This window comes from Hyla sarda, chromosome 1 (assembly GCF_029499605.1).
Source record: "Hyla sarda isolate aHylSar1 chromosome 1, aHylSar1.hap1, whole genome shotgun sequence".
Taxonomy (NCBI): domain Eukaryota; kingdom Metazoa; phylum Chordata; class Amphibia; order Anura; family Hylidae; genus Hyla; species Hyla sarda.
This window is the reverse complement of record NC_079189.1, coordinates 459,752,937-459,780,479: the sequence shown is the minus strand read 5'-3', so window position 1 is coordinate 459,780,479 and position 27,543 is coordinate 459,752,937. Positions and strand designations below refer to the sequence as shown.

Below are 27,543 nucleotides of genomic sequence, written 5' to 3'. Positions count from 1 at the left end.
GTGACCGCATTCTAGACAGTACACATAAGTATACATGAATAGGGGAAAACATTAGAGACAGTACACATAGGTATACATGAATAAGGGACAGCATTAGAGACAGTACACATAAGAAAACATGAATAGGGGACCGCATTCTAGACAGTACACATAACTATACATTAATAGGGGACAACATTAGAGACAGTACACATAAGTATACATGAATAGGGGACAGCATAAGAGACAGTACACATAAGTATACATTAATAGGGGACAGCATAAGAGACATTATACATAAGTATACATTAATAGGGGACAGCATAAGAGACAGTACACATAGGTATAAATGAATAGGGTGACCGCATTCTAGACAGTACACATAAGTATACATGAATAGGGGACAACATTAGAGACAGTACACATAGGTATACATGAATAGGGGACAGCATTAGAGACAGTACACATAAGAAAACATGAATAGGGGACCGCATTCTAGACAGTACACATAACTATACATTAATAGGGGACAACATTAGAGACAGTACACATAAGTATACATGAATAGGGGACCGCATTCTAGACAATACACATAAGTATACATGAATAGGGGACAGCATAAGAGACAGTACACAGAAGTATACATGAATAGGGTGACCGCATTAGAGACAGTACACATAAGTATACATGAATAGGGGACAACATTAGAGACAGTACACATAAGTATACATGAATAGGGGACAGCATTAGAGACAGTACACATAAGTATACATGAATAGGGGACAGTATTAGAGACAGTACACATAAGTATACATGAATAGGGTGACAGCATAAGAGACAGTACACATAAGTATTCATGAATAGGGTGACCGCATTCTAGACAGTACACATAAGTATACATGAATAGGGGACAGCATAAGAGACAGTACACAGAAGTATTCATGAATAGGGTGACCGCATTCTAGACAGTACATATGAACAGGGGACAGCATTAGAGACAGTACACATAAGTATACATGAATAGGGGACAACATTAGAGACAGTACACATAAGTATACATGAATAGGGTGACAGCATAAGAGACAGTACACATAAGTATTCATGAATAGGGTGACCGCATTCTAGACAGTACATATGAACAGGGGACAGCATTAGAGACAGTACACATAGGTATACATGAATAGGGGACAGTATTAGAGACAGTACACATAAGTATACATGAATAGGGTGACAGCATAAGAGACAGTACACATAAGTATACATGAATAGGGGACAGTATTAGAGACAGTACACATAAGTATACATGAATAGGGTGACAGCATAAGAGACAGTACACATAAGTATTCATGAATAGGGTGACCGCATTCTAGACAGTACATATGAACAGGGGACAGCATTAGAGACAGTACACATAGGTATACATGGTAGACAACAATGGGGGGCAAAGTTCAATAGTTCTGTGAGTATATATTTATAACTAATGTTCAATAGCTTTATAATGACACAGTTGTTTAACGACATCCGGAACCTTTCACTTGTGCACAAGTTGCCGGCTGCTGTGGGGACTCATTAGCCGGAAGCACTGTTCCCACGTGTGTGGCAGTAGTTACAGGAAGATGGAGAATGTAACAGAAGGGACATGGGACTCTTTACCGGAGAAGCTGAATGATAAGATCCGTGAGACCCTGAGGGAGCTGGGCTTCTCCCACATGACTCCGGTGCAGGTACTAGCATGGTGCCGTCTCTTCCCCGGCGCTGAGGACTCGTACAGCAGATCACAGCTCCTCAGCCCTTTCCTCTACATTTCACACAGATTTGTAATGCGGCAACATGTTATGCACATGTATTCCCTCCATGAGCATTATTAGCCAAGCAGCGCTCCGCCCCTCGTTGAGTATTATTGTCCAAGTGCCCACATAAGCACCCCTGCCCTTGTATAAGCCATATCATTGAAGTGCCCCATATAAACACCCCTGCCCCTGGATAAGCCATATCATTGAAGTGCCCCATATAAACACCCCTGCCCCTGGATAAGCCATATCATTGAAGTGCCCCATATAAACACCCCTGCCCCTGGATAAGCCATATCATTGAAGTGCCCCATATAAACACCCCTGCCCCTGGATAAGCCATATCATTGAAGTGCCCCATATAAACACCCCTGCCCCTGGATAAGCCATATCATTGAAGTGCCCCATATAAACACCCCTGCCCTTGGATAAGCCATGTCATTGAAGTGCCCCATATAAACACCGCTGCCCCTGGATAAGCCATATCATTGAAGTGCCCCATATAAACACCCCTGCCCTTGGATAAGCCATGTCATTGAAGTGCCCCATATAAACACCGCTGCCCCTGGATAAGCCATATCATTGAAGTGCCCCATATAAGCACCCCTGCCCCTGGATAAGCCATATCATTGAAGTGCCCCATATAAACACCGCTGCCCCTGGATAAGCCATATCATTGAAGTGCCCCATATAAGCACCCCTGCCCCTGGATAAGCCATATCATTGAAGTGCCCCATATAAACACCGCTGCCCCTGGATAAGCCATATCATTGAAGTGCCCCATATAAGCACCCCTGCCCCTGGATAAGCCATATCATTGAAGTGCCCCATATAAACACCCCTGCCCCTGGATAAGCCATATCATTGAAGTGCCCCATATAAACACCCCTGCCCCTGGATAAGCCATATCATTGAAGTGCCCCATATAAACACCCCTGCCCCTGGATAAGCCATATCATTGAAGTGCCCCATATAAACACCCCTGCCCCTGGATAAGCCATATCATTGAAGTGCCCCATATAAACACCCCTGCCCCTGGATAAGCCATGTCATTGAAGTGCCCCATATAAACACCCCTGCCCCTGGATAAGCCATATCATTGAAGTGCCCCATATAAACACCCCTGCCCCTGGATAAGCCATGTCATTGAAGTGCCCCATATAAACACCCCTGCCCCTGGATAAGCCATGTCATTGAAGTGTCCCATATAAACACCCCTGCCCCTGGATAAGCCATGTCATTGAAGTTTAACACAACTGGTCCCTAAAGGAAGTCAGGGATCACTTTGTACAAAAAATTATTAAAGCCCAGGGCAGGAAAAGCCCAGGGCACAAGATCCCTATTACAGGGAGGCTTCCCTAAAACTTAACTTTTAATGGTGCTCTAATAAAATAGTTTGTGACCAAAACGTTAAAAACTCATGTTAGGGCTCACTGTAATCTGGTAACTGTGAGTAAGATCACTAAGGTAAATGTATAGGGAACTGCAGTATCCCTTTATCTAAGTGAACCTAGACAGATTTAAAACACTGACATTTGCCCCCTCTACTAGTTTCGGCGCTACTGCACCGTCCTCAGGAAGAACACCCCTGCCCCTGGATAAGCCATGTCATTGAAGGGCCCCATATAAATACCCCTGCCCCTGGATAAGCCATGTCATTGAAGTGCCCCACATAAGCCCCCCTGCCCCTGTATAAGCCATGTCATTAAAGTGCCCCACATAAGCCCCCCTGCCCCTGGATAAGCCATGTCATTGAAGTGCCCCACATAAGCCCCCCTGCCCCTGGATAAGCCATGTCATTAAAGTGCCCCACATAAGCCCCCCTGCCCCTGGATAAGCCATATCATTGAAGTGCCCCACATAACACCCTGCCCCTGGATAAGCCATGTCATTGAAGTGCCCCACATAACACCCTGCCCCTGTATAAGCCATGTCATTGAAGTGCCCCACAGAACACCCTGCCCCTGTATAAGCCCTTTCATTAAAGTGCCCCACATAAGCACAGTCAGCAGAGGTCCCCCCATAACCACTGCAGACAGAGTGCCCCTATTATATAATAAAAGTAAAGTACCTTGCTTAACTCCTTGTCACAGATCGCCCTCTAATAAACAGTCCCAGATCTGAAGTGTAGGCAGAAATAGTGTAAAAGTATAGGATTCATAGGCGACATTTATCATTGTATTTAGACTGTTTTCTGTGTCTAGAAAAGGCGCAAATAAGGCGCAAGCAGGGTTTATCTGCGCCTTTTTTGCGCCTTTTGGTTTACACATTTCTGCTGATTTTGAGTTGCAATCCACTGATTTTGGCAACACAGTGACCCCCCGACATGCGATGGCCCCGACATATGATAAAATCGACATACGATGCTTTTATATGTCGGGGCCATCACATTAACTGCTATCAGACAGTGCAAAATGCTTAAGCTGCTGTCGGATAGCAGTTTAAGCATCCCGGACAGGTTTACTTACCTATCCCCGCTGCTCCGGGTCCACTTCGCGATCCTCTGGTGTCTTCTGCATCTTCTCCGGGGTCCGGGCCTCACTTTCCTGTGTTGTTATTACGTCGTGCGCACGCTGTCCCGGCGCAGCAGCGTAATAACGTCACCAGAAAGCGAGGCCCGGACCCTGCAGAAGATGGGGAAGAAGCCGGAGGATCCTGAAGAAGACACCGGAGCAGCGGGACAGCATCGGGAGCCCCTGGGACAGCATCGGGAGCGGTGAGGACGCGGTCCGGAGCGGCGGGGACAGGTGAGTACAACTTCCTATACTTTACATTGCACGGATCCCTCAACATACGATGGATTCGACAAACGATGGGTAGTTTGGAACGAATTACCATGGTATGTTGAGGGACCACTGTACACATGATATGGAAGGGTTTTATGAACTGCGCCTTCTTGTGAAAAGGCACAAAAATCCGCAAAGCCACTGAAAAGTCTCAAAAACTACACCAACCCAGACTTAGCTGAGCTTTTTGGTGTATGTGAAGAGAGAAATTTCAGAAAATGTGACCTGCACAAAATTTATCAAATGTTCTGTGACCATTTCATAGATTTGGTGCTCCTACACATCACAGCACACAAAAAAAGTGTAAAAAATGCTTCACTTACACTACAATGATAAATGCCGGCCATAGCCTTTTACATTGATACAGTTCTGTTATTTCCCTTTCATGCAGGCTGCAACAATCCCGCTATTTATGAACAACAAAGACATAGCTGCAGAAGCCGTGAGTACCGAAACATTATTGCAATTGCGCAGTTCTGTTTGCTTACGTGATATACTAAATTTTATTATAATTCTTGTGTTGGTCACAGATAACTGGAAGTGGGAAGACTCTGGCCTTTGTGATCCCACTGCTAGAAATCCTTCTGAGGAGGGAAGGGAAACTGAAGAAGCAGCAGGTATCGTCATGTTCAGTTCACTGGTATAGTTTTTAGTAGACGTTTTATTTAGTGCAGGACAGCTTATAGAGGGCATTTTATGTTCACACTTGTGTTGTGGCTTCTGTCATGAATTGAAGCCACTACACTAAGGCTGCTTTCACACTATAAAATGTATCCGTTTTAAAGATCCGTTCAATGTTCCGTTATAAAAAAAAAAAACTGAAAATCGTCCGTTAAACGGCCGTTACAGAACCCATACGGCCGTTAGAAAATCCCATTATAGTCTATGGGATTTTTACATTATCCGTTTTAAAGATCCGTTCAACGTTCCGTTATAGAAAACCTGAAAATCATCTGTTAAACGGCCGTCAGAAAATCCCATTATAGTCTATGGGATTTTTACGTTATCTGTTTTAACCCGTTGCATGCACTATTTCTTCCGTTCATTCACCTGTCACAAAATAAAGTCCGTTATAAATAACGGGCTATAACGGGTTAAAACAGATAATGTAAAAATCCCATTAGAGGATAATGGGATTTTCTAACGGCCGTATGGGATTTTGTAACAGCCGTTTAACGGCCGATTTTTCAGTTTTTTTTTTACAACGGAACATTGAACAGATCTTTAAAACGGATACATTTTATAGTGTGAAAGCAGCCTAAGCCTGAACCGTTGCAAAAGGGACTTATAATGGACTGTCTCAGGTTCGGCTAAGGTATCTATCTGGCTGAATTTGCGACGGAGGATTCAAATGGAGCCTCAGCCACAGATGTTAGTATATACTAGTGTTTCCCAACGAGTGTACCTCCAGCTGTGGCAAAACTACAACTCCCAGCATGCCCGGACAGCCTTTGGCTGTCTGGGCATGCTGGGGGTTGTAGTTTTGCCACAGCTGGAGGCACACAGGTTAGCAAACACTGGTATATACCAACATGGATAGCAGTTCCACCCTTTTATTTACACTCATGGGAATACTCATATTAATTTTCAAGAATTCTTCTCTATAGATCAAACCATACCATCTTATTAGGCCCAGTACTTTATGTGGTGTCTTTGCTTTGTCTCCTCTTTTACTATCATATAGATTGGTGCAATCATTATCACTCCAACTCGGGAACTTGCGATACAGATTGATGAGGTGCTTTCTTGCTTCACCAAGCATTTCCCTCAGTTCTGGTAAGTTCTAATACTCCTGTCCTATTTTTTATGATTGTTTATTCTATACAGTAACCCCCCGACATGCGATGGCCCCAACATATGATAAAATCGACATACGATGGCCTCTAAGAGGCCATCACATGTCGATGTCAGCATCGACATACGATGCTTTTATATGTCGGGGCCATCGCATTAACTGCTATCCGACAGCACAAAATGCTGTCCACTTCGCGATCCTCCGGCGTCTTCCGCATCTTCTCCAGGGTCCGGGCCTCACTTTCCGGCGTCATTATTACGTCACTACGCACGCCGTGCCGGCGCAGCAGCGTAATAACGTCACCAGAAAGTGAGGCCCGGACCCTGCAGAAGATGCGCAAGACACCGGAGGATCGCGAAGAAGACACCGGAGCAGCGGGACAGCATCGGGAGCCCCTGGGACAGCATCGGGAGCGGTGAGGACCTGGTCCGGAGCGGCAGGGACAGGTGAGTACAGCTTCCTATACTTTACATTGCACGGATCCCTCAACATACGATGGATTTGACAAACGATGGGTCGTTTGGAACGGATTACCATCGTATGTTGAGGGACCAGTGTATAGTGCTGTCCTCAAGAATTTCTTTCCTGACTAAAATATGTCTTTGATGATCAGCTTCTCTCATGTTTTGGTCTTCCTTTAAGCAATCTATATTAACACCTTAAAGGGGTTCTCCGGTGCTTAGACATATTATCCCCTATCCAAAGGATAGAGTATAAGATGCCTGATCGCGGGAGTCCCGCAGATGGGGACCCCCGTGATCTTGCACGCCGCACCCCGTTTATAATCAGTTTTATAATCAGTCTGATTACCGGCAACCACAGGGCCGACGGTGTGTGACGTCACGGCCCCGCACCCGTGTGACATCACGCTCCGCCCCTCAATGCAAGCCTATGAGAGGGGGCGTGACAGCTATCACGCCCCCTCCCATAGGCTTGCATTGAGGGGTGAACACGCTCCGGGGACTGATTATAAACGGATTGCAGCATGCAAGATCACAGGGGTACCCATCGGCGGGACTCCCACGATCAGGGATCTTATCTCCTATCCTTTGAATAGGGGATAAGATGTCTAAGCACCAGGGAACCCCTTTAAGGACACAGGGTTTTTCAATTTTTGCACAATTTTGCCCAGTTTTTTCCTCCTCACCTTCTACAAATCATAACGCTTTCCGTTTTCCATCTACAGACTTATATTTTTTATGCACTACCAATTTTACTTTGTAATGAAATCAGTAATTTCACCACAACATCTATGGCAGAAGCAAAAAAAATATTTGTGGGACAAAATTGAAAAAAACTAAACGCGGTACCCCTTTAACGTTTTTATTTTTTTCCGCATACGGGGCTACATGGGGGCTAATTTTTGTGTCGTGGTCTGTAGTTATTATTGGTGCTGTTTTTGTTTTTTATCGGACTTTTTGATCACTTTTTATAAAAAAAATTTAGGGTATACAAAATGACCAAAAATACACAATTTTGGACTTGGAATTTTTTAACCTATACGCCGTTGACCGTGCTGTTTTATTAACATTATATTTTTATAGGTCAGACATTTAAATCAACGCTTCATCAGGCCCCATAGCATAGCATTGATCAGTGTTATCTGTGCCCGATATTTAGCAGGGGAGCGGACGCAGGGCGTACAGGTACGCCCTGCGTCCTGAAGAGGTTAAAGGGTGTGATATTAGAAGGCAAAATTTTTAAAGAAGGAAAGGTCACCTGTTTAGGACTGGTGACTATGTATTAAATATTGAAAGAAATAGGGTTTTACTCGTCATATTTTATGTTTTCAGGTTTTTAGTTTTTTTTTTGCAATTCAAAGTTTTATTGTTTTTCAAGAAAACAAGACAAATAATGACAGTAATATATAAAATACTAAATGAGTAAGAAAGGGAACAGAAAGGTATAGGGGAGAGAAATGTAAAGGGGAATAGGGTAGAGAAAAGGAATGGGAGGAAGGTGCCCGTCCTTAGGCTATGTTGACATGGCGGACATTTTGCCGACAGCGTGTGTCGGCAGATCACTGATGGCAGCGTTTCGCATATAAAAATCCTAGCAGACTGGTGTGTGTGTCCCGATCAAGGGGATCGGGACACATACACCGCTCTGCTAGGAGTCCACAGTGTCCCTTACCTGTCCCCCTTCCCCCCCGGTGTCCCTTACCCGTCCCGAGCTGCCGACGCTGTGCCTGCCTGCATGCTTCACTTCCGGGTGAAGCAAGTGCAGTAATTATTATTATTATTTTTTTGTAAATGAGCTGTTTAGTTGTACAACAGCTCCTCCTAGTGTCCTAAACCTGTTACTGCATCTTTTGTGCACTAGACAATAGGGGGAGCTGTTGTACAGAATTAAAAAAAATATATATATATATGTGTGTGTATAATATATATATATATAAACACACACACACACATATATATTCAAAATGTTATTGTCCCCCCCCCCATAAAAAATTAGATTTTGAACTTTTGTAGAAAATTAAAAAAATGCTCATAATAATATAAGCCTTCTAATGTCGTAAAAAAGTAAAAGAATGTTTAACAAATGATGCCAGCATAGAGTAGACATGTTGAGGATGTGAATTATTTACTAAATTTATTTGGCATGACTATTTCTCTTACAAGTAGAGAGTTTCAAACATAGATAAATGAAAATTTTTCCAATTTTTCACAATATTTTAGAGTTTTTCACAAACATCGCTTCATATATCAACAAAAATTTACCACTAATATAAAGTACAATATGTCTCGAAAAAATTGTCTCTAAATCACTTTGCCAGGTAAAACCAGTTCATTTCCACTTAAAGAGACACGTCAGATTTGAAAAAACGGACTGGGTCATGAAGGCCAAAACTAGCTGTGTCATGAAGGGGTTAAAGGAGATGGCTAATAAGTGCATGTTTCTATTTGGGGAAGCTGGCAGGAATCATAAACAATGGAGGAACTCCTAAGTATTCAGGAGACTCACTCTGGTGATATATGTGCCTAAGAACCTGTGTCCACAACTGGTAGATTGGTGGGCAGCTCCACCAAATATGCACCATCATAACCATGGCCATGCATCTCCCAACATGTGTCTGGCACGGACAGGTAACATTTAAAATAATTTGGGAACTCTCTACCACAACAAGATAATTTTTAAACATCTCCTGGGCTTTTAGCCACTGGACCTCTTGGAGTCAGCAGCTTTGCTCAAGAGCAGTTGATAAAGAGCAGGGATAGTATGAGCTAGTGGGGGCAATAGTTTTTTTTAAAGGGTACCTATTACAAAAAAAACACTTGGTATATTATAGATTATTGTATGCATAATAACTTTTCATTTGCATGTTATTAAAAAATATGCTTCTTTCTTTTTAATATTCTACTTTGAAAAAAATGACCACTAGGGGTCTCCCTACCAGTCCTGGCTGCAAGCCCTTTTTATAGATTTCAGACTCATGCTGGAGTCCTAAATCTCAGACTGCAGCCAGGACACAGACAAGCTCAGCACTGTTCCCTGCCTGTCAATCAGACAGGCAGGAGCCAGCTGTGTGCTCATAGCCTGACTCTGCCTTACTGCATGCCCTCATTCCTTTTACTATCTGAGCTTCGATCTGAGAGTCAGGGACAGATGGGGTGGGGGGGGTGGATTAGGGATAGTTTAGATCGTGATTGGTACTCTTTAAAATCTGTAAGTAGTCGGAAGGCAGTTCTAGGCAATGTGTTTTCTTTGCAGACAATAGGCAGTAAGCCCATTTTGGAAATAGCATGGGAAAAGTGTAGTGATGTGTTTTATTGTACTTTTACATTTGCGTTTTCACCTATTTCAGTCAGATCCTTCTTATTGGTGGAAGTAACCCTGTTGAAGATGTGAAGAAATTTAAAGAACATGGGTAAGTGGCATGTATTAAACAAATATGCTGTTAAATATTTCATGTTAAAAATCTTTTAATAAAAAATAAATGGCTTTGTTATTTAGCTACACTAACATAGGGAAAATGGTCATGAAGCCTTTCTCATAGCATCACGGTGACATCCTTTTCACTCATATTTTCAGTTTGTACAGCTGGCCACTATGGCATAATGCGCTGTTTACCAACCAGGGTGCCTCCAGCTGTTGCAAAACTACAATTCCCAGCATGCCCGGACAGCCTTTGGCTGTCCGGGCATGCTGGGAGTTGTAGTTTTGCAGCAGCTGGAGGCACCCCGGTTGGGAAACACTTGGATAATGGGTCATGAAATACCATAGAAGTAGAACATGGCTGCCAGCACTGATGTGCAGTTAAAATGTTTGTCTTTATTTAAACATATATTAAAATCTTCATAGTACAGGAGAGATTCATGCAGCAGTATAAAAGCGCATATTGAAAGCTGGAAAACTGATGCTGTAAGACCTTGTGGTCTTAGTCCTAGTCTGAGTGCATTTAGGAAAGGGAAAAAATAGGTCACCAATGTGACTCCTTTCCTCTACAATAAGGTATTGTAAGCAGTGGATGGTAACAGGCAGGGGGCAGCGACTAGTTTCGCGCACGTGAGCGCTTCCTCTGGCTCGCACTGACACACTTGGCGTCTGGAGTAGGTTCTTATGGATCGGGAAAGCCAAGTTACCATGACAACATAAACAAGGTGAGTAAAAACAATAGTTAACATGTGCTTAAAACATTCCGTAAATAACTAATGCCTTTCTCCTCTGGCAACCCCCCTCACAGGTTGTTATATGAGGTTTAGTTATTTATGGAATGTTTTAAGCACATGTTAACTATTGTTTTTACTCACCTTGTTTATGTTGTCATGGTAAATTGGCTTTCCCGATCCATAAGAACCTCCTCCAGATGCCAAGTGCGTCAGTGCGAGCCAGAGGAAGCGCCCACATGCGCAAAACTAGTCGCGGCCCCCTGCCTGTTACCATCCACTGCTCCCTGTGTACCTCTGTACCTGGTGAATTTCTGTACAGCACGCTGCAATAAAGTAAGCCATCTTCCCAGCAAGAACCTGGTGAGTGCGTCTTCCATCCTTTTACACTGTTTCAGTACAAGAATTTAACCCTTGAGGTTGTGTGCTATTAAATAACAAAATTCAATAGGCCACTCTGTTGCGCAAAATCCTTCTTTATTATCTCCTAGTATGGTTAGTAGATCATTATCTATGAAACCCAAGGTTTCTTTAAATGTGGAGATAGTAGGTGTTTTTTTTGTAAGTTTGCAATTCCTACCACAGAGATTGTTAACACCATTGATAGTTGGTGATATGATATAAGACAATGCATTAAAGGGGTACTCCGGTGGAAAACTTTTTTTTTTTTTTTTTTTTTTTTTTTTTTTCAAATGAGCTGTTGCCAGAAAGTTAAACAGATTTGTAAATGACTTCTATTAAAAAATCTTTATCCTTCCAGTACTTATTAGCAGCTGTATGCTACAGAGGAAATTCTTTGCTTTTTGAATTTCTTTTTTGTCTTGTCCACAGTGCTCTCTGCTGACACCTCTGTCCGTGTCAGGAGCTGTCCAGAGTTTTTTTTCTTTTTTTTAAAGATTTTTTAATAGATGTAACTTACAAATCTGTTTAACTTTCTGGCACCAGTTGATTTAAAAAAAAAAGAAAAAAAAATAAAGGTTTTCCACCGGAGTATGAAAAACTTTTTTTTTTTTTCAAATCAACTGGTGCCAGAAAGTTAAACAGATTTGTAAATTACATCTATTAAAAAATCTTAATCCTTCCTGTACTTATTAGCTGCTGAATACTACAGCGGAAATTATTTTCTTTTTGAAACACAGAACTATCTGCTGACATCACGAGCACAGTGCTCTCTGCTGACATCTCTGTCCATTTTAGGAACTGTCCAGAACAGCATATGTTTGCTATGGGGATTTCCTTTTACCCTGGACAGTTCCTAAAATGGACAGAGATGTCAGCAGAGAGCACTGTGCTCGTGATTCAGCAGACAGCTCTGTTTTTCAAACGGAAAAGAATTTCCACTGTAGTATTCAGCAGCTAATAAGTACAGGAAGGATTAAGATTTTTGAATAGAAATAATTTACAAATCTGTTTAACTTTCTGGCACCAGTTGATTAAAAAAAAAAATAATAATAAAAGTTTTTCACCGGAGTACCCCTTTAACTGTACACTTACATAACAAGTGCTTACATCGCAATTGCAACAAATATTACACAGGCTGTGCTCAGAGACAATAAAAAAAAAAAAGAGAGAACCTGAGAGCATATTAGAGGTGTTGTTAATATGTCATAATTCAATCCTTCTGATGTGTCCAAACATTTTCAAAAAGACTACGCAGGCCATGTTTCCACCTTGCGGTTCTATGGTGCCAAGAAGGGTGGTGATTGGAGAAGGGTATAACTGAACAGAGAGACTCATTGGATTTTGTTATTAAATAGTACTTTATTTTACTTTATTAGCCCCAGATCTTGATTGTGATTAATGTCAATTGTTTTATCTGTTTTGTTGATATATTTTTTTTCATATACAGAATAGTAAACTGCAGCACCTACGGGCTGAGGGAAGGAGTCACATTGGTGACCTAGGGCTGGGCAGTATGACCAAATATGTGTATCACGGTATTTTTGTAACTTATGGCGGTTCCACGGTATATAACGGTATCCCCCCCCCAAAGTTATCAGCCCAGCGCTGCGCTGTCCCCATCGGGGTAAATACTCACATATCACCCTGCCCTCCTCGTCCTCCTGTTTGTTGCGGGCCTCCGGCGCTGACACTCTATACTGTACGCTGTACCCCTATGCCCAGGCTGCAAGGGGTAAGCAAAATAAACTTTAACTCAACGTTTCTACGTCGACCTTACGCTCTTCCTGGGGACGGGAACCTTGGACAACCGTCAGCCTATCACTGGCCGCAGTGTTGTTCCGCCTCGGCCAGTGATAGGCTGAGCCCACTGTCATGTTAGGAGCTCTGGCCGGCTTTTTACATGACAGTGCGCTTATCCTATCACTGGTCGAGGCGGAACATTTCTGCGGCCGGTGATAAGCTGACAGCTGTCCGACGTTCCTGTCCCCAGGAAGCAGGTGAGGCCGCTACATAACCACCGGGAGGTGAGTTAAAGTTTATTTTGTTTATCTTTTGCAGCCCAGGCATAGGGGTACAGCGTACAGTATAGAGTGTCAGCGCCATGAGGCCCGCAACAAACAGGAGGACGAGGAGGGCAGCGCTTGCGGGTGATATGTGAGTATTTACCCCAATGGGGGCAGCGCTGGGCTGATAATTAATTTGGGGGGGGGGGGGGCAAAACAGCGCAGTGCTGGGCTGATAACTCATTCATTCCCGAGGGGAGGGGCCAAACAGGTATTGCGGTATGGGGGAAAATTCATATTGTGCAGCACAAAAATTTCAGTATTCGGTATGAACCGGTATACCGCCCAGCCCTATGGTGACCTATTTATTCCCTTTCCTCCATGCACGCCTGAAACTAGTCAGTTGTTTACCAGCTTTTTTTATGCTGTTTGTTGCTGCTGCATAAATCTCTACTGTACCATAAAGATTGTATAAGTGTTTGAATAAAAAGACGTTTTGTGTTTGCTGCTACTTTTATTGTTTGGATTTGCACCTGTATGTAGCCGTGAGGTTGAGCATGCGCCGCCCTTCCCACTTTTGTAAAAAATAAACCTGAAATGAGGGGATTTATCGTTCATGATTTTGGCACTGATGGCCTGTATCTGTACTTTTCCCTTTAAAAGCTGTTAAAAAATCTATAAAAATTGTAATTGAGTGAAACGCCAGTCTTAGTAACCCCCCCCCCCCCCCTGCATAATGTGTAGAATACTGCATTTCAACCCTATGAATTTGTACATAAATTGGTTTAGTTTGGATTGTGACTTCTCTAAGTGAGGTTGTGAACTTGCTGGACCTCAGTTTACCTGTAGAGTAACCCAATGTAGGTTCAATTATCCTTCTTTTCAATAGTGGAAACATTATTGTGGCTACTCCCGGAAGGTTGGAAGATATGTTTCGGAGACAGGCAGATGGGCTGGATTTGGTCAGTGCTGTAAAAACCCTGGATGTTCTTATTTTGGATGAAGCAGACCGACTTCTGGATTTGGGGTTTGAAGCAAGGTGATAGATTTTTATATGTCATAGATCATATTCAGACATGTTAGATCTAATAAGATACTGTCTAACATAGACAAAGTAATATACTATTTTATAGGGGTTATCCCTTATCTGATCAGTGGGTGTCCCCTAGTAAATGAATAGAGCAATAGTACGCATTCTTGACTGCCTCTTCATTCACTTGGGGAACAAGACACCCAGGTTGTCATGTACGTGGAAGTCCCAGAAATTGGACACCCACATTGATCAGACTATTATCCCCTACCCTCTAGATTTATTTAAGGCAAATCTGTCACCCAGAAAATGGATATAAAATCGCTGGCACCATTATATATAAAGCAATAAAACAAAACCGAGTATACCTGTGAATCTTGTGTGTCTTTGTGCACAACAGACCCTAGGCCTGCCTCTGACTCTTAACATAAGAAAAAACTGTTTATAAGGAATAGAAACAAGCACACAAGATTCATGGACATATTCTGTATCTTTTTATTGCACTGGATGTAACAGTGCTGTTGGTTTCATATCCATTTTCTGGATGATAGATTCATCTTAGGTATCTTCTGCTACTCAAGTGCCTGGGCAAGTACCTCACTTCTTTAAAAGATGTATCCTTTCTCACTCATAGCATAAACACCATATTGGGATTTCTGCCCAAGCAAAGGAGGACTGGACTATTTTCTGCCACCCAGACTCAGGAAGTTGAGAATCTAGTGCGAGCTGGGCTTCGGAATCCTGTGCGTATCGCTGTAAAGGAAAAAGGAGTGGCAGCCACTAACACCCAGAAAACACCAACACGTCTTCAGAATTATTACATGGTAAGCTGATAAATAATAACATTTCTGATGAGAGTATTTTACATAGAAAGAGATTACACAGAGAAAGTCAAATAAATGTATGCAGGTTCATTAAATGCTTTATAAGGGTTCAAAAACCTACAATCCAGCTATCGCTATACTGTGTCTATCTATGAACACATATGTACCACCTACAAAAGTCTGATAATCAAAAAATGATACAACATTCCTTATTAAATACCAACATAGCTACACAACAACATAGAATAGCTCCCTAGCATATTTTAACCCCTTAAGGACCTAGGGCGTACCTGTAGGCCTTGGGAATTGCGGTCCCCGCTGTTCTGGCACCATAGGGGCTTCCTAAATGTGACATGTGCCCCCCAAAAACCATTTCAGCAAAATTTGCTTTCAAAAAGCCAAATGTGGCTCCTTCTCTTCTGAGCCTTGTAGTGCGCTCACAGAGCACTTTATATCCACACCCATACGAGTATGGGTATTTCCATACTCAGAAGAAATGGGGTTACAACTTTTGGGGGGCATTTTCTCCTATTACCTCTTGTAAAAATTGTAAAGTTGGGGAAAAACTGCATTTTAGTGAGAGAAAAAAATGTCATTTACACATCCAACTTCACCGAAAAGTAGTCAAGCACCTGTGGGGTGTTAAGGCTCACTGGACCCCTTGTTACGTTCCTTGAGGGGTGTAGTTTCCAAAATAGTATGCCATGTGTTTTTTTTTTTTTTTTGCTGTTCTGGCACCATAGGGGCTTCCTAAATGTGACATGCCCCCCAAAAACCATTTCAGCAAAAACTCTCCAAAATCCCATTGTCGCTCCTTCCCTTCTGAGCCCTCTACTGCACCCACAGAGCACTTTACGTTCACATATTGGGTATTTCCTTACTCGAGAGAAATTGGTTTACACATTTTGGGGGGCTTTTTCTCCTATTACCCCTTGTAAAAATTCAAAAACTGGGTCTACAAGAACATGCAAGTGTAAAAAAATGAAGATTTAGAAATTTTCTCCTTCAATTTGCTGCTATTCCTGTCCTATGCAGTGAAACGCATTGCACCTGTCGGGATCTGTGTTCTGCGCCATGCGAAACTGACGTTCCTGTTGAAGCTACTCCTCTATCCATTTGCCAGTGATTGGCTAATGTTTAAGAGACAATAAGACCTTGAATAAATATGGAAATGCAGTTTTTTTTCTTACCAAGTGATTGCTTTTGACAGATTTGTAAAGCAAATGAAAAATTCAACTACCTTGTTAGTTTCCTGCGCCAACGGAAGCAAGAGAAGCATCTCGTGTTTTTCAGGTAAATGCGTTATTGTGGATAATGCTTTAAGATAAATCTCTGATTTGTGTTACAATGCCATTTCTGCTTGTGTGTACAGCACCTGTGCCTGTGTGGAGTACTATGGGAAAGCATTAGAAAGTTTTGTGAAGAACGTCAAAGTAATGAGCATTCATGGGAAAATGAAACACAAGCGTAACAGGATTTTCACAGAATATAGGAAGCTTGAAAGGTGAGACAACTCCAATGGTTGGCTACAGATAGAAAGCATCTTGTTGGCTCATGGAGTATTCTAGAGTGTTGCCTTATAAAACCAAAGACTGTATATGACATTGCATTCCATGTTTTTATAGACTTTGGTATTATCTGAATGCTAAGCATTTGTTGTCTCATTTGTCCTTTGGTACAGTGGTATTTTGGTCTGTACAGATGTGATGGCAAGAGGCATTGACATACCAGAAGTGAACTGGGTTGTGCAGTATGACCCTCCTAGCAGTGCTAGGTAAGCATTCTTTCAGAATATCAGCAATTTTTCGATTTGAGATATGTCTCTAATAGTTCTAATTTGTAGCGACAAGGAGTTGTATTTGTTGTCTATAATATTGATTAATGTGAAAAAAACAAAACATGAGACTACATGGTTTAATGAAAAATAACTGTCAAGATTTTGATTGACTTCCTATACTTCAGTGTACGGTTTTAGTTACATCATGGGGATGGTGGGGGCTCAAAAGCTGTGCCCTTCCCCCTGTGCAGAGGGTGTCAATGTACATTCTGTAGCAACCAAAATAAGAGCTAACTCTGCTCTTTGCAACAGCTGGAGGCACACTGGTTGGGAAAAACTGCTTTAGATGCTGGGGTCAATAGCAAATGTCACTTCAAATATGTTTATTAGTAGGAGGGAGCTCCCTCTGTTACCCCATTGGTGCCCCTTTTGGTTTAATCTCTGGGTACTTATGGGTTGTCATGGCAGCTGAGGGCCTAACCCCATTACTTTCCTATCTATTTGCCTACTAAAACATTGACATGCAATAATACAGGAGTCCTTGTAGCGAGGTAAACCTTGTTTGCCTTGCTGCTCAGTGTGCAGGAACAGGGAGTCATGTCATTGACAGGAGTCCCTGGCATTGTACTGAATTTGCCCAAACTCAATCCTCCAAAAAAATCAGATTGTGACCAATTCAAATGTTTTTGCAAAATTTGGAACAAATTTATTTTGTTCCGAATTGATTTGCTTATTTCCATCTGTCAGTTAAGGATGCCATCGTATTGTATCAGGCACAAGCCTCTGTTAAGTGTATACACCGGAAAATATACAGTCATGTCACTGGAAATTCTTTAACCAGATATGAAAAGCAATGGATTGGAGCAGAACCCATTGGGGTGCTAATGGGTTGACCTGTCAGGTCAAGATCCCAGATCTTCCATCTTTGTACATTTATTAGGACAGAATTCTGAATATAACAGCATTTGGGGAGCAGTATTGGTTAGTTCATTAGATGTCACACAGTTTCCTTGCTGACTGTTTATAAACGGCAATAAAGTGCTTTTCTGTATCTTATGTTTTCAGCATTGACATTAGTCTGTGCATTCACACAGGGTCTTAGATTCGTTATGCATGTATTCCTTTTCCACTATAATTCTGGTGACATTTTCTTCCAGTGCATTTGTTCATCGGTGTGGTCGGACAGCAAGAATTGGTAATCATGGCAATGCACTTGTATTTTTGCTTCCTATGGAAGAATCATATGTTAACTTTCTGTCAATAAACCAAAAGGTGAATATTTTATAAATTATAATACTGCTGTTTTTACTTTCAATATCTAGTATTGTTTGAATGAATGGTTTTCTATTTAATAAGTAATTTATTTTGGCATTTGAACTACATTACAACCTCATGCTGTTCACATACAGCATATGGTTGTGGGCATCAACACAAACCTTTACCATAGCTGCCCTGTTTTCCCAAGACTATATATATTACCGAAATAACCCATTTTTTTATAATATGCTTTTCTTTCTTTTTTGTTGTTGTACACTTTGCCTCTAATAATAAAAAAAAGAATTCTATTTGTAAGCTGCTTGAACGCGCTGCTACACTTGTGTGAGCACTGCAACCTCTAATGAGAAATGGGGCACACCATCTGAGTAAAATATATGATGAGGGCGGTAACAGCAGTGAACACTGACCTAGTGGTAAGGCCCCACCCCTGTACAAATACAATATAGGCCTCTCCCATAAAATCAGGCCAATCCTTTGTTATCCTTATAGAGATATATATATATATATATATATATATATATATATATATATATATATATATATATATATATATATATATATATATAATGTGTACTTGAAGCTGCAGAATACACTTTGTGAAGTATTGATTCACTTTCCATTAGTTTTGTTTGTTCACTTGCTTTCATTTTCCATTTTACTTATCATAATCATCATTTTTATTATCATTGAATTGAATATTTGTATTATGCATTATATCAACATTTAAAGGGGTACTCCACTGGCCAGCGTACGGAAGTAAATCTTCCGAATGCTGTTTTCGCGCTGCGGGGGTCGGCTACGCCCCTAGTGCCATCACGGCCACGCCCCCTCAATGCAAGTCTATGGGAGGGGACGTGACGACCGTCACATCCCCTCCCATAGACTTGCATTGAGGGGGCATGGCCGTGATGGCACAAGGGAGTGACCGACCCCCGCAGCGCGAAAACAGCATTCAGAAGATTTACTTCCGTACGCTGGCCAGTGGAGTACCCCTTTAAATGTTGCTCGTAAGAGACATAAAAAAAACATGTCCTGCTCCAGTTCTGTAAGTAATGCTTTACAGCTAGTGCGAGTCCCAAGAAACGTGACTCCATGATGGTGTTTGCACATGTTTCTTTGCAGTTCTCATTATTTTATGGATGTTTTCTGTAAAGGAGCATTGAAAACACTGCATAACCTTTTCATTGATATCTTACCCACTTCACAGAATTTTTTTCATGGCCGGTGGGAGACCTAGAAAGAGGACTCTGTGTAGTTTGTGATACACTTTAGTGTCTTGCACCAGCTCTACCTAGTGACTGTATGTTCTCTGTCAGATGCTCTTAGTAACTGATTTTTTTAATCTCTTCATATATAGTGCCCTTTGCAAGAAATGGCAGACTTCAAATGCACAGTGGATCATTTGCCAAAATTACGATCTATGGCACAAAATGACAGGGCAATATTTGAGAAAGGCATGAAAGCTTTTGTGTCTTTTGTGCAAGCTTATGCCAAACATGAATGCAACCTCATTTTCCGAGTCAAAGGTATGTATGTGTATTCAATATCTAAATATATATATATTCAGTGAAAGGAAGGTGTGAGAATGTACAGTGCATCATAGCTTGCTTCACATGAGGCTGTGTAGCTTTTAGAATAGTGTTGAATAGTGCTCCCGTGCATTATAAACAGCACCCCCTGTATGCATATAAGTACCATAAATTGACAATGGAGCAATGGAAAAGGTGGCCTGGTCTGATGAGTAGTGTTATATTCTATATCTTGTAGGTGATATTGTGACTATGTGTTGCTTGCTTTGTTCTTGCAAGTGACACAGAGTGGGGGCAGTGTCATGCTTTTGACAATGCTTTTCTGTACATCAGCTTAGGTTGTTCTTTCTCTGCTTGGGTCCCTGGCATTAATGTGGATGTTACTTTGACTTATACCATCAACCTAAAAAATCGCTCACCAAATGCAACCCTTTATGGCACAGTTATTATATAATGGCAACGGCCTCTTTCAGCAAGATAATGCATCTTGTCCCACTGCTAAATTTTATACACTGACACATATTCATGTTGTGACCTAAATAAAATGTGTACCCTAACCCAGCAGCTGCTATGGTCATCACATACCGTATATACTCGAGTATAAGCCGACCCGAGTATAAGCCGAGACCCCTAATTTCAACCCAAAATCCCAGGAAAAGTTATTGACTCGAGTATAAGCCTAGGGTGGGAAATACATCATCCCCCCCCCCTGTCATCATCCAGACCCGTCATTAACATCCTCATCATCATCACCGCCTGTCATCATCCAGACCCTCATCATCATCCCCTTGTCATCATCCCCACCCCCCTTCATCATCCCCTTGTCATCATCCCCACCCCCCTTCATCATCCCCTTGTCATCATCCCCACCCCCCTTCATCATCCCCTTGTCATCATCCTCACCCCCCTTCATCATCCCCTTGTAATCATCCCACACCCCCCCCTTCATCATCCCCTTGTCATCATCCCACCCCTTCATCATCCTCTTGTCATCATCCCACACCCCCCCTTCATCATCCTCTTCTCATCATCCCACACCCCCCCTTCATCATCCTCTTCTCATCATCCGCCCTCAGTGGTCTTCAACCTGCGGACCTCCAGAGGTTTCAAAACTACAACTCCCAGCAAGCCCGGGCAGCCATCGGCTGTCCGGGCTTGCTGGGAGTTGTAGTTTTGAAACCTCCGGAGGTCCGCAGGTTGAAGACCACTGCGGCCTTCGACATCATCCAGCCCCCTCTCACCCCCTTTAGTTCTGTACAGTACTCACCTCCGCTCGGCGCTGGTCCGGTGCTGCAGGGCTGTCCGGAGAGGAGGTGGTCCGGTGGGATAGTGGTTCCGGGCTGCTATCTTCACCGGGGGCGCCTCTTCTCCGCGCTTCCGGCCCGGAATAGAGGCGTTGCCTTGACAATGACGCAGAAGTACGTTGGCAATGAACGTACCTCTACGTCGTTGTCAAAGCAACGTGACTATTCTGGGGCCGGGCCCGAAGCGCTTAGAAGAAGCCTCCCCGGTGAAGATAGCAGCCCGGAACCACTATCCCACCGGACCACCTCCTCTCCGGACAGTCCTGCAGCACCGGACCAGCGCCGAGCGGAGGTGAGTACTGTACAGAACTAAAGGGGGTGAGAGGGGGCTGGATGATGTCGAAGGCCGCAGTGGTCTTCAACCTGCGGACCTCCGGAGGTTTCAAAACTACAACTCCCAGCAAGCCCGGACAGCCGATGGCTGCCCGGGCTTGCTGAGAGTTGTAGTTTTGAAACCTCTGGAGGTCCGCAGGTTGAAGACCACTGCGGGTGGAGAGTTCACTCGAGTATAAGCCGAGGGGGGTGTTTTCAGCACGAAAAATCGTGCTGAAAAACTCGGCTTATACTCGAGTATATACGGTAGTAATTTGTATTCCCTATACTGTTAAATGTCCATGTGTAAAACTAAGCGTCTGATGGTAGAAGTACTTATCTCCCCTACACAGCCTGATTTTTTGAGAATATAGTAAGTATCCATTATTTGCCCTTATAATTTTTAGATGTTTATTTCTATAGATTTGGACTTTTCTACTCTTGCCCATGGCTTTGCTTTGCTAAGGATGCCCCGAATGCCGGAACTGAGAGGGAAGGATTTTTCAGACTTTGTTTCCACTACCATTGATACAGATTCTATTCCTTACAAAGATAAAAACAGAGAAAAGCAAAGACAGAAAATGTTGCTGGAGAAAAAAGAGAAACAAGGAGAAATCAGGAAAAGCTTTGCTAAAAATAAGGCCTGGTCAAAGCAGAAAAGTAAGAAAGAAAAGAAGAAAAAGGTGGCTCTGAAAAGAAAACATGAAAAGGTAAAATTATACCAATTGCCAACAATAGTTCAAATTTACTCATTAAAATTTCTTCTTTTTATCAGTCCCAAGGCAGCACACAATAGGGTTATCTTTATCTCCTACTAGGACAGAAGAAAACAGTGTATTATCATAGACTTCAAATTTGAGTTAAGGACAGGGGAGGAGTGGATGGCTGTGACACCAATACTGGGCTGACAAGATCGCAAATTGCCACGTTTCTTGAGCGCTTCTTTGGGGGGACACAGGACCATGGGTATATACTGCTTGCTGCTAGGAGGCTGACACTAGGCAAAAAAACTAAAGAAAGTCGTCTCCTCCCAGTAGGATATACCTGGCTCTGAGCAACTCTGATTCGGATCCTCCCTCTGACTCGGAGGAGACTTCCCGCATGTCTGATATGGTGGACAGTCTGTTGTCTGCAGGACCCGGGAACTTCAGGCGCAGGCCCTGAAGTGTCCTTCCGTCGCGCTCGTCGGTCACACCAAGTTTTCAGTCCACTCACAGAATTTCACGAGCTGTTAGAGGCGGCTTGGAAGCATCCGGATAAGCGCTTCCATGGGACTGGTTACAAAGTGGTCTTCTCCTCCTGCAGTGGATCCTATAGTATCACGGCTATCTAAATCCACCACCTTGCCACTGGCGGATGCAGCCTCCTTTAAAGACCCCTCAGACAAGCGCATTAAAAATTTGGTGAAATTCGCCTTTGAGGCGGCGGGCTCTGCTTTGTCTCCAGCCTTTGCATCCACTTGGCCGGCCCTCTCAGTTTGGGCCGGTCAATTGCGCCAGGGGATTTTGACAGGGGAGTCCCCTGGTGATTTGGCAGTTCTAGCGCAGCAAATCGCTAATGCAGGGGACTATCCCTGCTCGGCCTCCTTGGAGTTGGCCCGCTGCGCTGCCTTTGCCTCAGGCAATCTAGTGGCCCTGCGGCACTCCATGTGGCTTAAGGCTTGGAACGCAGATGCGGCCTCTAAGCGTTCCCTCACTGAACTTCCTTTTTTGGGGTCTGTCCTTTTTGGCAAACGCCCTGATTATATCATCTCTGAGGCTACCAGAGGTAAGAGCTCCCTCTTGCCCCAAAATCGTCTGCGCCATTCGGACTCCCGGCGGAAGATTTCTTCCTTTCGTTTCTCAGGCCGCCCGGACAAGCCTGCGGCCTCGCAGGATAGGAGGGCTTCATCTTTCAAAACTCGCCTCTCCTGGAAGTCGGGCCCCGTTCCAACTGCCCCTCTTCCAAATCCGGGACCCGCAAACCTCCCTCTGCCTGAGGGTGCGCCCTATCTGAGTCTTCCTCTCGGGTGGGGGGGGGGTCGCCTGTCCCTCTTTCGGGATATTTGGCTGGAGCAAGTTCAGGATGCTTGGGTTCGAGAGGTTGTTTTTCAGGGCTATCGGGTATTTTTTCTGGTCCCACCCTCCTCGATCTCCCGCTCTTGCTGCAGCTTTTCAGGTGGCCTTTCGCATCCTCCTTTCTCAGGGGTTCTGCTCAAATCTCTAAGTGGTCTCCAAGAAGGATGGCACTCTTCGTCCCATTCTCGATTTGAAGATCTTGAACCATCATGTGCGGCTTCGGCATTTCTGGATGTAATCCCTTCGGACAGTAGTCACCTCCATGGATTCGGGGGAGTTACGGAATGCCTACCTGCACATCCCTATCTTTCCGGCCAACCAGCGTTTTCTCAGGTTCGCTGTTCCTGCGGGTCATTTTCAATTTGTCGCCCTGCCCTTCGGGCTGGCGATCACACCCCAGGTTTTCACCAAGACTTTGGCGGCAGTGGTGGCTCTCCTCCACTCTCGGGGTGTCTCTGTTCTCCACTATCTGGATGACCTGCTCATCAAGGTGCCCTCTCTAGAACAGAATCAGATAAGCCTCAACATCACGCTGCAGACCCTCTCCAGTTTCGGTTGGATCATCAACTGTGCAAAATCCAACCTGTCTCCATCCCAATCCCTGTTTTTTCTCGGGATTCCCTTTAACGCAGCGGCGGCTCGTCTCTCTCTACCGGAGGACAAGCTCCGGGAGCTCTTGTTGGGAATTCGCTTACTTCGGCAGCCGGGTCTGATTTCCGTTTGCACCTGCATGTCAGTTCTGGTCAAGATGGTGGCCTCCATGGAAGCAGTCCCCTTTGCCCAATTTCGGTACTTTCCTCTCCAGTGGGCCATCTTGTCTCAGTGGGACAAATCTCCCTGGTCTCTTCACCGCAGGATACAGCTCCCTCTCAGAGTCTGCCACTCCCTCCTTTGGTGGCTTCGGTCTCGTCTCCTCTCCTTCGGGAGGGTAGCTCTTTCCTGCCTCTTGGCATGTCCTGACCACGGACGCAAGTCTCCTCAGCTGGGGAGGTGTCTTTCGGGACCAAACGGTCCAGGGCCGCTGGGCTCCGTCGGAGTCCGGTCTCCCCATCAACGTCCTGGAGCTCCGGACAATCTTCCTGTGCCTTCTTCACTGGAGTCGCCTGCTTTGGGGCCTTCCGGTCCGGGTGCAGACGGACAATGCCACAGCCGTGTCATACATCAATCACCAGGGCGGCACCCGCAGCTTGGCGGCCATGAGGGAGGTGTCGAAGATCTTCTCTTGGGCCGAACTTAACGTTCCAGCCATATCGGCGGTTCACATCCCCAGGGTCGACAATTGGGAGGCGGACTTCCTGAGTTGCTCCTCGGCTGACCTGGGCGAGTGGTCCCTTCACCCGGAGGTTTTCGATCTAATCTATCACCACGGGGGGACTCCAGACGTGAATCTGTTCGCATCTCGCCAGAACAGGAAACTCCCTCGCTTTGTGCCCAGGTCGCGGAATCCCCTGGCACTGGCGGTAGATGCTCTGGTGGTCCCTTGGACCCAGTTCGTGCTCCCCTACCTCTTTCCGCCGCTCCCGCTTCTTTCCAAGGACGTCCGGAAACTCAAGGCAGAAGGCGTCTCGGCAATTCTGGTGGTCCCGGACTGGCCTTGTCGCTTGTGGTACGCGGACGTGGTCAGTCTCGTGGCCAACGTTCCCTTCCGGATCGTCCCGACCTCCTCACCCAAGGGCCCCTCTGCCACCCCAATTTACTTCTGCTGCGTTTGAAGGCGTGGCAGTTGAAACCGCGGTTTTGAGGGCTTCTCTACCCGTGTGATCCAGACTATGCTCCGTGCCCGGAAACCCTCATCTGACAGGATTTACCACCGTACCTGTCGGGCCTATTTCCGCTGGTGTGAGGCATATTCTCTCTCTCCCACCTCCTTTTCTCTGCCGAATCTCCTGTCCATTTTGCAATCGGGGCTGGAGACGCGCCTTGCTCTCAGTTCCATCAAGGGGCAGGTTTCGGCGCTTTCCGTCCTTTTCCAAGTGCCCTCTTGCGTCCGACCTTCATGTCCGCACATTTTTGCAGGGCGTGGCTCACGAGGTCCCTATGTTCCGGTCCCCCACCACTTGTTGCGGTCACATCCATTCGCCGCGTGTCTGAACTGGCTGCCCTCTCTTGCCGTTCACCCTTTAAGGTGATCCACAGGACAAGGTGGTCCTTCGGCCGGTGCCTTCCTTTCCACCAAAGGTCATGTCTTCTTTTCACCTGAACGAGGAGATCGTATTGCCTTCACAAGCTGGACTTGGTTTGGGCAGTTCGGACCTATTTGTCGGTCACTTCCTCCTTCCGGTGGTGTGATTCCCTGTTTGTGCTTACCGATGGGCAGAACAAGGGGCTCCTGGCTTCTAAGGCCACTGTCTCCCGGTGGATACGCTCCGCCATTTTGGAGGCGTATCGCTGCAAGGGTCAGGTGCCCCCCTTTCGAGTGATGGCTCACTCCACCGGATCGGTGGGGGCCTCCTAGGAAGTAGGCCACGGGGCTTCAGCTCTTCAAGTTTGCAAGGCAGCGACCTGATTGTTGCTGCATACTTTTGCCAAGTTTTGCCGTGTTCATACCTTTGTGTCCTCCGACGTGGGTCTGGGCCGCAGGGTCTTACAGGCGGCAGTTCAGATTTCCACCTGAGTTCTTTTCTGGCTGGGATGTTGTCTTCCCTCCACAGGGACTGCTTTAGGACGTCCAATGGTCCTGTGTCCCCCAATGAAGCGGTCGAGAAAAGTAGATTTTACCGTAAAATATCTTTCTCTGAGCTTCTATTGGGGGACACAGCACCCCCCCCCCCCCCTGGTTTGTGACCAGCCACTTCCCGCCGCTGTGATCGGCCCCCTTCTTGTCTGGGTTTGGACTATTCTTTCTTGGTCGGTTCTCCTTCTGCTTTGGGACTAAACTGAGTTGCTCAGAGCCAGGAGGTGGGTGCTTGATGAGCCGACTTTCTTTAGTTTTTTTCCTAGTGTCAGCCTCCTAGCAGCATATACCCATGGTCCTGTGTCCCCAATAGAAGCTCAGAGAAAGAGATTTTATGGTAAGCCGAAAAATCTACTTTTTAGGTTGCTACAGCAACCTGGCACCAGGCATTCGTCAAGGCCTGTCCTATTTTGTTCTGCTAAGTGATGACGTGGAACATGTGGCTCCATAAAAAGTTGGCCAATCAGTGATATACGTTTGATAATTCAATTCACTCCGGCTGTGAGATGTTGTGGAAAGCAGCTCCATCGACACCAGATGTTTTGTTGTATATACCCATCCATAAGTTGTACAGTAAATTCTGTTTATATTGTAAGTTCATAGAATGATGCATGAAAAAAAAAACTACTGCATCTATACAGGTCTTTCTATACAAAGTAGGGGCACATGAACAAATGTATAAAATGTTTTACACAATAAATGCTTTTATTTAAAAAACTGCTTACTTCAGTCTGTGTAGCCATGTTGAAGATTCTGGTGACGATCGAGGAGCACAACCCATACTTCTGTATATCAGGAGAATGACTGAACAGAACGGTGTAAGCGATACATCATCTGTTTAGTATCTCAGAGCACCACAAACCTACTGCCAGATTTGCTTTAAGATAAAACACACTCTGATCAGAAATACTCTGATATGGAATATGTATTAACTTTGCTGATGTACCCCTTAGGGCTCAGACTTGGATGATGAAGATGTGAATGAGCTGCTACGTGATACCAGGCTGTTGAAAAAGCTGAAAAAGGGTAAAATCACGGAGGAAGAATTTGAGACACAGTTGACAGCTGTTGGAAGATCTGCGGGTGGATCAGATGTATCAGACTGATCACGACATCTGGCTCTTTCTTTTGTAAAGAAAACCAAACCTATTCAAAAATGCCCAAAACGTGAATTTTATATTTCAAAGAGAAAAAAGGATCAGTCAAAAATGTTTTTTAAGTGCTTAAAATGGAGGCTGGTGGACTGGTATATAGATATATATATAAAATTTTCGGTGGCCTTCCAGCACTTTTTTAGTTCATTATTTATTGCAAATAAATTGGGCAGTATGGATTCGATGCTCTGTGTACATGTTTTATCACACATAATTGTTCCAATAAACATAAAGTGTAC

General features: G+C 44.3%; 1 protein-coding gene across 2 annotated transcripts; it reads left to right on the top strand.

Annotated features, from left to right (window-relative positions):
• The first annotated feature begins 1,505 nt into the window (after positions 1-1,505).
• DDX55 (DEAD-box helicase 55) lies at positions 1,506-27,543 on the top strand. 2 transcript variants are annotated; one of them, XM_056534361.1, is made up of 14 exons: positions 1,506-1,703; positions 4,947-4,997; positions 5,086-5,172; positions 6,240-6,331; positions 10,159-10,221; positions 14,255-14,404; positions 15,030-15,219; positions 16,430-16,512; positions 16,592-16,723; positions 16,901-16,993; positions 18,154-18,268; positions 19,632-19,800; positions 21,972-22,129; positions 27,104-27,543. In XM_056534361.1, exons 1-14 carry the CDS (start codon positions 1,596-1,598, stop codon positions 27,254-27,256), a joined length of 1,644 nt encoding a protein of 547 aa, XP_056390336.1. In that variant the 5' UTR covers positions 1,506-1,595; the 3' UTR covers positions 27,257-27,543. The 2 variants fall into 2 exon arrangements, with proteins under 2 accessions (XP_056390336.1, XP_056390326.1); XM_056534351.1 differs by having other exon boundaries at positions 1,508-1,703; positions 21,843-22,129.

Coding starts and splice junctions, on each gene's coding strand:
- DDX55 (XM_056534351.1), top strand. CDS start 1,596: ATGGAGAATGTAACAGAAGGGACATGGGACTCTTTACCGGAGAAGCTG. Junction 1,704..4,946: donor CCCACATGACTCCGGTGCAG/GTACTAGCATGG, acceptor CCTTTCATGCAG/GCTGCAACAATCCCGCTATT. Junction 16,513..16,591: donor AAGCATCTCGTGTTTTTCAG/GTAAATGCGTTA, acceptor TTGTGTGTACAG/CACCTGTGCCTGTGTGGAGT.